Source organism: Elephantulus edwardii, unplaced genomic scaffold (genome assembly GCF_000299155.1).
Source record: "Elephantulus edwardii isolate Elephantulus edwardi_28Jun2011 unplaced genomic scaffold, EleEdw1.0 scaffold00028, whole genome shotgun sequence".
Classification (NCBI taxonomy): Eukaryota; Metazoa; Chordata; class Mammalia; order Macroscelidea; family Macroscelididae; genus Elephantulus; species Elephantulus edwardii.
Genome location: NW_006399778.1, coordinates 9,742,928 through 9,754,843, shown reverse-complemented (window position 1 = coordinate 9,754,843; position 11,916 = coordinate 9,742,928). Strand labels below are relative to the sequence as shown.

The following is an 11,916-nucleotide window of genomic DNA, read 5'->3' as shown; positions in this document are numbered from 1 at the left end:
TGATGCCCCACTGCTCATCCCACTCATTGCTCTTCTGCCTTCCCTGTGCTAAGTTTATCAAGTTCTCTTACTCTATGCTAGACATGCGGATGGTGCGTCCCAATACTTCTCTTTATTCTCATGCATCTAAGGGCTGCCTGGGGAACATCACCCAAGCCCTCTACTCCTTTCCGTTCTCATCTCTGTCCCCTGCTCTCTCAAGCGATCCCTAAACCATCCTCCTACCTTGGACAACCAGCTGGGCACTGGCTTGGGCCTGTCCCCACGGTCCATGGGCCTGACATATGTATATCCCTTGGCAGCTCTGGTCCAAGTTCTGGATTCTGTAAAGAAGGCATCAATAAGTGAAAATAACTGACACAGCTTTACACTTGAACGAGCGTTCCAAGCTGCTACAGATCAGAACACCGTGCACTGTCTCCCAGTAACCACAGTTAGGGAAGACAGTAGTGAGAGCTGGGAAAGGTGGGATGTGATGGCACTACCTTGCTTTTTCAGGTCTCACAAGTTTTCTTCCTTTGACAGGGTGCAGTCTTAGCTCCCCTTTTTGTTATCATTCATTTTCGTGGAAAGTATCTGAATTTTCCTTTTCTGACAGGTTTCCATCATAGACAGATTCTGGCTTTGCCAGGTTTTACTACAGGCAGGGTGGGCGTTCCTACACCATCTTTACAGACAAAACCCTTAGGATCTGGAGCTCAAGATCACAGGCATCAAGTGACACGGCTGACACTGGAGGTCATCGTATATTTCTGAGCTCAAAGCCTGTTTCTTTCCTTTAATAATAGCACAAATATCGGTCACTGTCTACTGTGCAAAGTGCTTTTTAGATCATTTCACGCCTTCCTCCTAGAACCCACTGTACAGTTGAGAAAACTGAGGCTGAGGGAGAAGAGCCTTGCCCAAGGATGCTGCTTCATGCCAAGTCTCACAGGTTAGGTTTTATAAGTTGGATTGCTATGTGCTTTGGTTGGGGTGCTCAAGCCCAGTCCTGCCCCTGTCCCCACGTACCGCAGCACCCCATCCTGCACGCTGTGGCCTGGAGGCAGCTGACCCCCTTCCTTGAACCATCGGAGCTGGGTGCCGCGGTCGCTGGGCACTGCACAGTGGAACTCCACACTGGCCCCGATGCTCTTGGTCTCTTGCTGAGGCGTCACCTGTACGGTGGGCGAGGCGCCGGCTGGGGCGTTGGTGACGGGAGGATAGTTGACAGGCAGAGACCCTGCAGGACAGAGACACAGCTCCATGTGTGTGCGTACATCTTGTTCTGGATGCCCCTCAGCAAGCCCCCTTGTTCTTCTGGTAGCTTCTCTGACCAGAATAAGAGGGCTTTTACCGGTAGATTCATTCCTCTGCTCACTTGGCAGTCAGTCAATAAACATCTCTGAGAGTCTGTGAAGGACTGTGCTATGTGCTTGGTGCTTCCATAAGCCCTCTGGCCTTTGAGAGGGGAGGGCAGCCTAAGAAGGTGCGAAGGGGTCAGACCTGGAAAGCCTCAGACATTTTAAGGAAAGATAACAAAGATTATTCCAGCTCAGAGACTTGGCCATAGCAGTAATGCTGACATGGGCAGCGGTAGAGAAGGTAGGTGCAAATGTACTAATCCCAGTAACTGTCTACTATGTGCTGAAGGGAGCTCTGGTAGTCTAGTAGTAAGGAGCTGCACTGCAATCCCAAAGGCATGTGGTTTGAACTCACTGTATGGGAGTAGGATGGGCAATCTCCTTCTGTGTAATTAAACTGCCTCTGAAAATCGGCTGGAGTATAAGCTGTGGGTCAGTTCTGATTCAACTGTCCAGGACAATAATATGTGCTAGTTTTCTCACTTTGTAAACACTATTCTCTCTACTTTATAGATGAGGAAACAGGCCCAAAGATTAAATGACTCAGCTAGGATTGCTGCTGCTGTTGTTGTTATGTGCCGTCGAGTCGTTTGCGACTCACAGTGACCCTATGTACAACAGCCCTAAACCCTGCTCTATCCTGTGCCAATCACATTGCCTCTGACACACCCATCCCGATTACCCCAGTCACTGAATCAATCCACCTCATAGAGGGTCTTCCCCTCCTGCACTGTCCCTCTACCCTACCAAGCATGATGTCCCTCTCCAAGGACCTGTCCCTCCTTGCAACATGCCCAAAGTATGTCAGACGAAGCCCCAGAATCTTTGCCTCCAAGGAGTAGCCTGGTTTAACCCTCTCCAGCTCTGATGGCCTAGTGGCAAGAAGCTGAACTGCAATACCAAAAGCATGTGGTTCAAGGCTACCAGCAGCTCTGTGGGAGGATGGACAATCTCCTCCCAAGTGATTAACTAAAAACCCTTTGAGGGGTCTGCTATGGGTCAGTTCCAGCTCTATGATACACAACAGCTTGGATTAGACAGAGAAAAATGACTAAGCTGGGCTTTGAATTCGAGAGTCCAGGCTTTTAACCTGTGAGCCACAGGCTTTTCTGCTTCAAGAAACCTCGGCCTGGCAGCCACTGTTTGCTAAAAATGATTGGATGGCACCTGACAACAATAACACAACAGAGGGAGGTCTTCTCACTGAAGTGTGGGTCCCACGGCGCCTGTGCCTGAATAAGAGCTCAGAGCCCGCAGGGACGGTGACCACGTCTGACACCTGTGGGGTGCTCACCTTGGACGGTGAGCTGAGCAAAGGCCTCTGCTGAGCCCACCCGGTTCGTGACCTGGCAGCGGTAGCGGCCGGAGTCCTCAGGAGTGGCAGGCTCAAAGCGCAGCAGCTCCTTCCTGGCTGTTGCCCGAGCCGGGAGGCTGCCATCCACACGGCTCCACTGGAAGGTGAGGGGTGGTGTCCCGTGGGCCAGGCATTGCAGCTGTACTGTCTCCCCTGCCCGCACTGATGCATGCTCTGGGACTGTGGTGGCGTATGGGGGACCTGATGCAAAGCAAACAAAGAAATGAGGGCACAGCAAGTGCAGAGGTCAGGGAGGGAGCAGATAACTGGATCCAGGTGAGCTGGCAAAGAACAAGGGAGCCTAGAGAGCTGATGATGAGGAAAGCAAAGGTTTTGAATTACTACAAGTTTCTGATGAGGGCAGGCATGCGGCATGAGGTGCGGGGGGCCCTCTGGATAGGGTTCTAAGACCTCTATGCAAAGTGAGGAGGGAAGCTCAGGGCATAAGCTCCTTACTCTCCACGTGCAAGGCAATGGTGGCCTCCTCATGCCCGACAGAGTTGGTGGCATTACAGATGTACTGGCCCGAGTCCTGCTGGGCTACGCGGGGGATGATCAGTGTGCTGCCTTCCAGCCGGTGCTGCCAAGGCAATGGGGAGCGCAGCTTGGACCAGTGGATAGTGGGCGTAGGGTTTCCTGTGAGCAGAAGATGGCAGAGGTCACCCAGCTGCCTAGGGACTGGATGGTGAATGAGGATAGGGAAGTGGTCCCAAGGAATCCTGTCCCTTCATAGAGGGCTCTGCGTGGGCACTACTAAGAGACAGCAACATCTGCCAATCTTATGTCCCCGGCACCACAGCTCTGCCTGCCACATCCACACCTGTGGCTGAGCAACGCAGCGTGGCTGTGTGTCCTGCCTCCACAGTCAGCTCGACTTCTTCCACCTGCACCTGGGGGGCTCCTGGGGCTGCGATGCCCATGTCCACGATCACCTCCACCCTCTTCTGGGCCATGCCTAGTGCATTCTGTGCTAGGCACACGTAGGTGCCTGCATCGGATGGCTTGGCTGATGAAATCTGGAAGAAAGCGAGGGGGTTGGCTACGTGGGTGCTGAGGGCATCAGTCTCCAGCTCTCACTGGGTTTTACTCTCTTCTTTTGACTCTTCACTTTTGGTGTCCCATCTGACTGGGCACTGGGGCTCGTCTTGCTTGTTCTGATAGCCTTAATGTCAGCTATTGAGCTACTTGCCCCTCCACTCATCTGTCCTTCATTTATCTACTCATTCAACCATTCACTTACCCATTGATGCATCCACCTGTTCATCTACTCATCAACTCAACTATCCATTCACCTATCCGTTTACTCATCCACCCATCTATCCACTCTTCTGACAATTCTCTTATTTCCCATCTTCCATTTACCTTCTATTTTCTCTTCATCTTGCAATTCAATCTATCTACTTATCCATCTACGGCTTCTTTTCCTTTCTCCTTCCATCTGGTCATTACCTGCCTGCCCATCTAAGCTTCTTTTACACTTTCGCCCCAGGCTGGGCCCTGGAGTAGGCCTTAAACCCAGACCAGAAGAGTCCTGGCCTCTCTCTGCTCAGCAAGGAAGCTGTGCCTCACCTGCAGCATCATGTGGTTGTCCACGAGCCCATATATCCGCTGTTCCAACTTATTGGGGGTGTCAAGGCGGGTCCAACGAGCCGAGGAGCGGGGTTCCCCCGAGGTGAGACACTCCAGGGTGACAGACTTTCCGGCTTTCACCCTAATAGGGCCCTCAGGGCGCACAGACACAGATGGGGGCCCTGTTTGGAGGAACAACAACCACTGAGACACAGACAGGGCTCCCTTGGTCAAACACACCACTACAGACCCCATCACAGGAACTCCCAGGTTGGCAGCAGTCTTCCCACTGAACCGACGTGGAAACTGAGGCTCACGGAATGAGCATATCTAAAGTCACAGGTGAGAGTCAGTGACAGTGCAGATTGAAACCTGGGGTTCTGAGCTTGGAATCTGGGCTAGACTCCTGTATGGATGACCCTCCTCACCGTGTACATTGAGGGTCACGACACTCTGAGCCACTCCGTACGCGTTGGAGGCCACACAGCGGTAGGCACCGTGGTTGCTGGGCCGGGCGCCCACAATGGTGATGATGGAACCATTGGGACTGACGTGGACATTGTCTGTGGAGTTGGTTGAGGAGGACGTGGTCAGCCCTGGCTGCAGCTCCTCCTTATAAGGCACTCCCAGCTGGAGTACCTCTACCCTAACCCTTGCTACCCAGGCTTCTGGCTCTGCTCATGTCATACCCTCACTCTAGCCTCCCATCCTTCCCCATTCTCAACCAGCTCACCCTCCAGCTCTTGGTTCCGGGTCTTCCACTCCAGGCTGATGGGGGATGCCCCATCATGGATGAGGCACTTGAAGCTGGCATCCTGGCCTGGCTGCACAGTGCTGCTGGGTGGGTCAATGGAAATGACAGGACTCCGGAGGCCTGGGGACAGGGGGTCAGAGGGCTGGGCTCAGCAAGGGTGGGGTGGCCTGACCAGTGGGAGCCCTGTCTGGGCTCCAGGGTCCTCTCCTCCCAGCCCCACCATGCAGGCCCCACACTCACGGTAGGAGGATCCAGGGCTGGGTACGACTGTGACCGTGAAGGAAGCCTCATGCTCAGGGCCCGAGCCACCAACCACTTGGCACACGTACTCGCCAGAATCGGCAGGAGAGACTTGGTGGAGCCGCAGCTGGGAGCCATGGGTCTGTCAATGCAGGATAGGCCAGCCATAAGGCCACACATTGAGACACACCCCAAACCCGACTTTGCTAGTATTCAAGTCCTGCCGTGGACTCAGGAGCTCAGGGCTCCAACGATGGTGAATGAAGAAGCTTCATTCATAGCTTCCCTAGAAATCCAACCCACTCATTTTACAGAGGAGGAAATGAAAAGCCAGTAAGTGATCTAGAAGCAGAAGTAGGGGCAACATCCAGGTCTCTCAACTCAAGGAGATGGAGTCTACACAAAGCACTGTATTCCCTACACTCTCCAAATAGGCTGGGGATAGCCTGAGGTTTGGCATACAGAAGGCAGCTGCAGGCCACACCTTGCCTGCCCCGAAACCTGCCCTATCCCGTTCCCTATACCTGATGCTGGGAGGGCAGGCTGCCCCCACGCTTGTGCCACATGACCTGGGCATGAGCCTGCCCGGGCACCACGCAGTTCAGGTCCAGCGCCTGACCCTCGGCCACATGTGAGGAGGCAGCTTCAATGTAGATAGGCTGAGCCAGTCCGGGGGCTGTGAATACAGGGGTAGATGAGAGAGGCAAAGCTCCTGGGGGTGGGTGTCAGAGACAAGGGGTGGCACTGACTGCCACTGTGGTTCTCCGGGATTTGAGGGTTTGACACAGCCAGGGCTCCTTGAACCTAAAAGGTATTCTCTTCCTCGGGGACCAGGATGCTATGCTGAAGCTCTCCTGATTAGGGGACACAGTAGGGGCCATAGGACAGGATGGAGGAAAAGCAAATCCTGCTTGGATGTTGAGGAACAAGACCAGGAAGGGCTCCAGGCCTGCGTCCCAGGCTTGCCCACTGCTTCCTGTCACTCACCTGGAATGGGGCCTGGGCTGGAAGCCTCAATTGTGACCAGAACAGAGGCCTCCAGGGTGCCTGAGCTGCCAGTCACTTTGCACGAGTACTCGCCGGAATCCACGGGGGACACTTGGTTGAGCCTCAATAAGGTTCCATGGACCTGACAAGGGTGGGGGTGAGAGTGGACAGGGGAGAGCTGGGAGGTCAGACAAGGCCTTCAAATGGCCAAGCCCTCTGATACCCGTGTCCCAGTACTACCATGCTCAGTTAGGGAGGTTCCATCCTTTCCAGCAGGCTCCCTCCAACACCACAGACAAGCACAATGTAATTCTATTACAGTGGTTGTTTCTGGGAGGAGGAAGTGGAGCGCCCTGAGGAAGCGGTGCTTTTTGCTGGTTTGCACGAGGGTGCTGAGGGACCATTAGTGGCCCTGCTGTGCCCAGCCCGATCCTGACCTTCTGACTCCTGCTCCAGTTCTTCCCAAGCCTCAGTCACTGGGCCCATCTTCCTATCTGCCTGCATCCAGGCTGACTGCCCAGATAGAGACCCACAACCTGCCTTCTCCAGCCCTGTACCTGGTGCCGGGTGGGCAGGCTGCCCCCGCGCTTGTGCCACGTGACCTGGGCATGGGGCTGGCCAGGGACCACGCAGTTCAGATCCAGTGTCTGGCCTTCAGCCACTCGAGAAGATGAGGTTTCAATCCGGATGGGCAGAGCTCCTCCAGGGGCTAAGGGACAGGGAGAGGGGGTCAGAGGATTGAGATTTCCACCCTGTGCCCTCAGGCCCTCCCCAGGTGCCCAGAGGTTCAGACCAAGTCTGCTAAGGAGAAGTTCCAATTCTCTTCCACTTTTCTGTCCCTCCACCGAGTCTTGGAGTAGCTGAGCTCATCTAGAGGGTGGAGTCTCCACATTAGGCAACAGCCCACCATCTCCTCTCCATCTCCAATGATACTGACTGCCAAGCCAGGTACCCCCAAGCAGAACAGCTGGACTCAAGCCCATATGGGCCACACAACAAAGTCCGAGCTCACAGAGATGAGGAGCATTGCCTCCGGGTCAGAGTCTTATCCTGGCTCCTGAGGTCTCTCCAGCTGACCCACCAAGAAGAGCCATGATTCAAGAAGCATTTCTTTCTACTGAACCTCGCTCTTTCCCTGCCGCCCCCTGCAGGGACTCTCACCAGGAACACCACCAGCACCGGAGTTGGAAGCCTCAATGGTGACCAGGACTGAAGCCTCCAGAGGGCCAGAGCTGCCCACCACGCGGCACATGTACTCGCCAGAGTCAGCTGGGGACACTTGGTATAGGCGCAGCCACGAGCCATGAATCTGAGCAGGACAGGATGGGCAGACAGACAAGAGTAAACTTCCCATCTGAGGATCTAGGTATAGGGTCTAACTTTGGGCTCAGGGGGGCACTGTACTCCAGGGGCTCCCTAGCTTCCTTCCTAGGCAGTAGTTGGAGGGAAAGGCCCCGAGCCAGTCCCTAACCCCCCACGGCTCTCCCGTCATCCCTTGCCCCCGAGCCAGTCCCTAAACCCCCACGGCTCTCCCGTCATCCCTTGCCCCCGAGCCAGTCCCTAACCCCCCATGGCTCTCCCATCATCCCTTGCCCCATGTACCTGATGCTTAACGGGGAGGCTACCTCCACGCTTGTGCCATGTGACCTGAGCATGGGCCTGTCCAGGGACCACACAGTTGAGGTCTAGCGTCTGCCCCTCCGCCACTTGTGAAGATGACGACTCAATTCTGATGGGTTGGTTACCACCAGGGCCTATGGCATAGAAGAAGCAGCTGCAGGCTTTGGACATAGTCAGGTTTGGGAATAACTGGGATGGTGGGATTCCTGGCCTTTGAAACCCCTCTCCTCTGGGTAATAATAACAGAAACAAGCAAAAACCAAGTGCTGTCCAATCGATTCTAAGTCATGTAGATCCCACGTGTGTCAGAGTGGAATTGTGCTCCACAGCCCTTCCTGTGTATTCATTTTCTTTACTGTGTTGCTGTTAAGAATATACACAGCAGAACCTGCACCAACTCAACATTTCTTTATACACAATTCAGTGCACCGATCACACTCTTCAAGTCGTGAAACCATTCTAACCCCCTTTTTTCTGTATTATTCCTCTCCTATTAACATACCTTCACTGCCTCTATTATTATTAGATATTAATCATTATCAATATTAGTTTCCTATATAATCTTTTGTAATCTGTTTAATTCCACAGAGTTTTTAAAAGAGAACAATTATTAAGGCAGACACTCTTCACTAGTTAAACTCAACTGTTAATGTTATGTGCCATCGAGTTGTCTGCAACCCATAGCGACCCCATGTACAACAGCTCTGAACCTGGCCCTCTTCTGAGCCAATCTCACTGAGTCCGACACACCTACCCTCATTGCCCCAGTCACTATTATCAATCCATCTCATCCAAGGTTTTCCTCTTCTGAGCTGTCCCTCTACCCTTCCGAGCATGATGTCCTTCTCCAAGGACTGGGTCCCTCCTGGCCACATGTCCAAAGTATGTGAAATGGAGCTTCAGAATCCTAGCTCAACTAGTACTTGGTTTAAAGGAGACTTCAGGGATACTACTGGTTTAAGGTTTAAAGCTGTCTCAGGACAATCATTTCTGGGTTCGCCCTGCCTCTACGGCTGCAGAAGGTCTTGATGCCACGACACTTTGACATAAGGCTGGTTTGTTGGTTTGTGTGTTTTTCTAAAGTAGCTCACTAGGCCTTTCTTCTGAGGCGTCACTGGGTGCCTGGTGGAACCCCCAACCCTGTGGTTAATAGGTGAGCACATGAACCCTTTCTATAGTGATAACAGCAGTAAGCACTTGGCATCTCAGCACTGCCCTATACACGAATCAGCTACTGTGGTTGTGTATGCTGTCAGGTTGATTCTAACTCACAGTGACCACATGCAACAGGGCAGAACTGCTCCCACAAAATTGTCCAGGCTGTGGTCTTTATGGGAGCAGACTGCTAGATCTTTCTTTCTGCCAAGGAGACACACTGGATGAGTTCAAGCAGCTTACTGGTTAGCCGCTGAGCTAACTGAGCACTTAACCATGGTACTGCCAAGGCTCCCTTCTGAATTGCCACATGTGTGGCTGGCGTTCCTGCGATCCATGAGAGGAGAGGCGTCTGTTTGGATCCTTGAATGGTGCGGCCAGAATCTGAACCTATCTTTCCACTGAGTCCCTGCCTGGACCACCGCTGGGTCTGAAGATTCTGAAAAGCCTTCTGGTCCAGGAGCACCGGTAACTGGGCCTCCCTGCTGTGATCCTGAGGCCCTTGCTGGACTCACCAGAGGGATTGCTGGTGCTGGGAGAGACAGAGATCACAATGGAGGCCTCCAGGGCGTCAATGTTGTTGTTGGCTCGGCACACGTACTCGCCCGAGTCAGCTACGGACAGCTGGTGCAGACGCAGGCGGGAGCCATGGGCCTGGAGGGATGAAGGAGGGTGTCCAGGGGCTATAGATCAACAACTGGCTCAGGTCTCCTCCCAGCTTCCCTGTCTTCACAGGACAGGGAGAGGACAGGCCTAGGGTTCCCAGCTGCCCATCGGGGTCACCAACACTGCCCACCCCAGGAGGAAGGGGTCCCACCCCACTGCCCAGTTCTACTCTGTACCTGGTATCGGGCAGGAAGGTTGCCTCCTCTCCTGTACCATGTGATGGTGGCCTGTGGCTGCCCGGCAACCACACAGTTTAGATCCAAGGTCTGTCCTTCTACCACTGTGGGGGATGAGGACTCAATCTTGATTGGTGGGGAGACAACGGGCACTAGGGACGGAAAGGAACAGAAGACACAGCCCAAGTCAGACACCAGGAATGGCACCAGGAAGCCTTCTGCCTCCTCTCGTTCTCTTTTACACTCACCATGGGAGGAGCCGCTGCCCTGGATGGTGACTATGAGTGAGGTCTCCTGGGAGCCGGCACCATTGCTGACGTGGCACACGTACTCACCTGAGTCTGCAGGCGTCACCTGGGGGATCCGTAGCCGGGAGCCCACAATCTGATGAAGAGTAAGTGTCAGTGGGCAGGTGGCACCTGTGCATCTCAGATGCTTCTGCTGTCTCCCACTGGATCCTGGGAGCTGTTCTGATTCGTGGGGCTAGACTTAGGTTGAGAGGGGCCCACAGTCTCCATTAGAACTCTCTTTTAGCCAGCCTAAACCTCAGGCAGGGGACATGGACCATTTCCAGACTGGAAGCCAATGTCTCCTCCAGTCTCAGTCTTGTTCCTGCCCGTGAGCTCTCCAGAAAGCTCTGTGTTCCTGTCACACATGGTGCTGGCACCCTGCTGTCTGCCTCCACTCTGGAACATGGCTCCCTGAAGGCCTTGTTCAATTCTAGGTCCTCTGTGGCCAGCACAGGACTTAGAATGAAGAAAGTTAGCACATGAGTAAACTGTAAAATGTTCAGCTAAAATACAGCCTTCAACTGAGGACAGTGGGACTCCTCTGTGCATCCTCAACACTGGTGAAGGCGTACCAGCAAAGACCTTCAGTATTTGCTGAATGACTGAATGAGCCCTGAGCATGGTGCTGAGAGCCCCTGACTTGCATCACTTCTGGTGCGCCCTGCTTGCTGGCTCCCTACCTGGTGCCGACTAGGCAAGCTGCCCCCACGCTTATACCAGGTGATAGTGTGGGGGGTCTGGCTGGTCACCAAGCAGTTGAGGTCCAGCGTATGTCCATTGGCCATGGAGGTTGAGGAGGACTCAATGCGGACAGGGTATACAACGCCCTGGACTGGGAGGGAGAGATAGAAGGAAGGGTGTGGGAGCCGCTGAGGGCAGAGATGGGCCTCTAAGAGCCCCTGTCATTTGCTACAACCCTGAGACACTCACAGTGCGGGGGACTTGGGCGCTGCTGGATGGTCACAAGGACTGAGGCCTCCTGGGTGCCTGAGCTGCTGGTCACACGGCACACGTACTCCCCAGAGTCGGCAGGGGTCACCTGGGACAGCCGAAGCCTCGAGCCGAGTACCTGGGTGGGGCAGGAGGGAGGCAGGCTCAGACACTGGGTACATGGCCAGGCTCCCGGTCCCTTCCCAGCCACCTAAACATGATGGATGCGCTTCTAGGTCATGACACTCTCAATTTCTGCCCTAGGCTTGAGGGGGCAGTTGGACATCAGGAATCAATCCAGCTTGACACCCTATCCCTGCCAGGGAACACTGGGATTTAGCAGCAGGAAGAAATGAAAGATTAGATCAGTATCTGCTGGCATGCATGCTATGGGATAGATGAGCTAGGCAGTGCGAACCCAGTTGACAGATGAGGAAAACCTAGTTGAAAGATGAGGAAAACCCAGTTGACAGATGAGGAAAACCAAAGATCTGGAAAATCACTGGCCTAAGATCATCAAGCAGACAAGTGGCAGAGCAGCCCTTGAACTCAAATGTGCCTGATTTAAAGCCTTTATTCTGCAGCCAATAAAGTCCTACCTGGTGCCGAGCAGGGAGGCTGCTCCCCCGCTTGAGCCACGTGATCTGGGCATGGGCCTGCCCAGCAACGAGGCAGTTCAGGTCCAGGGTCTGCCCTTCGGCCACATGTGAGGAAGATGACTCAATCCGCACTGGGGGGGTGACGCTGACCCCTGGGCACAGAGGACAGAGTCAGTTCCCTGGTGTGATGGGGCCAGGGGAGGAGAACAGATGGGTGTGGTGGAAGCAAAGAC

General features: G+C 54.1%; 1 protein-coding gene across 1 annotated transcript in view; it reads right to left on the bottom strand.

Annotated features, from left to right (window-relative positions):
• Nucleotides 1–11,916, bottom strand: part of HSPG2 (heparan sulfate proteoglycan 2) — a 106,495-nt gene that overhangs the window by 10,402 nt on the left and 84,177 nt on the right. The window contains exons 57-76 of the mRNA XM_006883669.1: nucleotides 11,684–11,835; nucleotides 11,085–11,223; nucleotides 10,835–10,986; nucleotides 10,113–10,248; nucleotides 9,865–10,016; nucleotides 9,538–9,676; nucleotides 7,850–8,001; nucleotides 7,409–7,556; nucleotides 6,805–6,956; nucleotides 6,248–6,389; nucleotides 5,785–5,936; nucleotides 5,261–5,402; nucleotides 5,000–5,140; nucleotides 4,695–4,829; nucleotides 4,267–4,448; nucleotides 3,518–3,713; nucleotides 3,154–3,333; nucleotides 2,623–2,898; nucleotides 1,012–1,222; nucleotides 226–323 (exon numbers count right to left, since the gene is read on the bottom strand). Of these exons, the coding sequence (XP_006883731.1) occupies nucleotides 226–323; nucleotides 1,012–1,222; nucleotides 2,623–2,898; nucleotides 3,154–3,333; nucleotides 3,518–3,713; nucleotides 4,267–4,448; nucleotides 4,695–4,829; nucleotides 5,000–5,140; nucleotides 5,261–5,402; nucleotides 5,785–5,936; nucleotides 6,248–6,389; nucleotides 6,805–6,956; nucleotides 7,409–7,556; nucleotides 7,850–8,001; nucleotides 9,538–9,676; nucleotides 9,865–10,016; nucleotides 10,113–10,248; nucleotides 10,835–10,986; nucleotides 11,085–11,223; nucleotides 11,684–11,835 (3,177 nt within the window). The remainder of the gene's footprint in view (nucleotides 1–225; nucleotides 324–1,011; nucleotides 1,223–2,622; nucleotides 2,899–3,153; nucleotides 3,334–3,517; nucleotides 3,714–4,266; nucleotides 4,449–4,694; nucleotides 4,830–4,999; nucleotides 5,141–5,260; nucleotides 5,403–5,784; nucleotides 5,937–6,247; nucleotides 6,390–6,804; nucleotides 6,957–7,408; nucleotides 7,557–7,849; nucleotides 8,002–9,537; nucleotides 9,677–9,864; nucleotides 10,017–10,112; nucleotides 10,249–10,834; nucleotides 10,987–11,084; nucleotides 11,224–11,683; nucleotides 11,836–11,916) is intronic.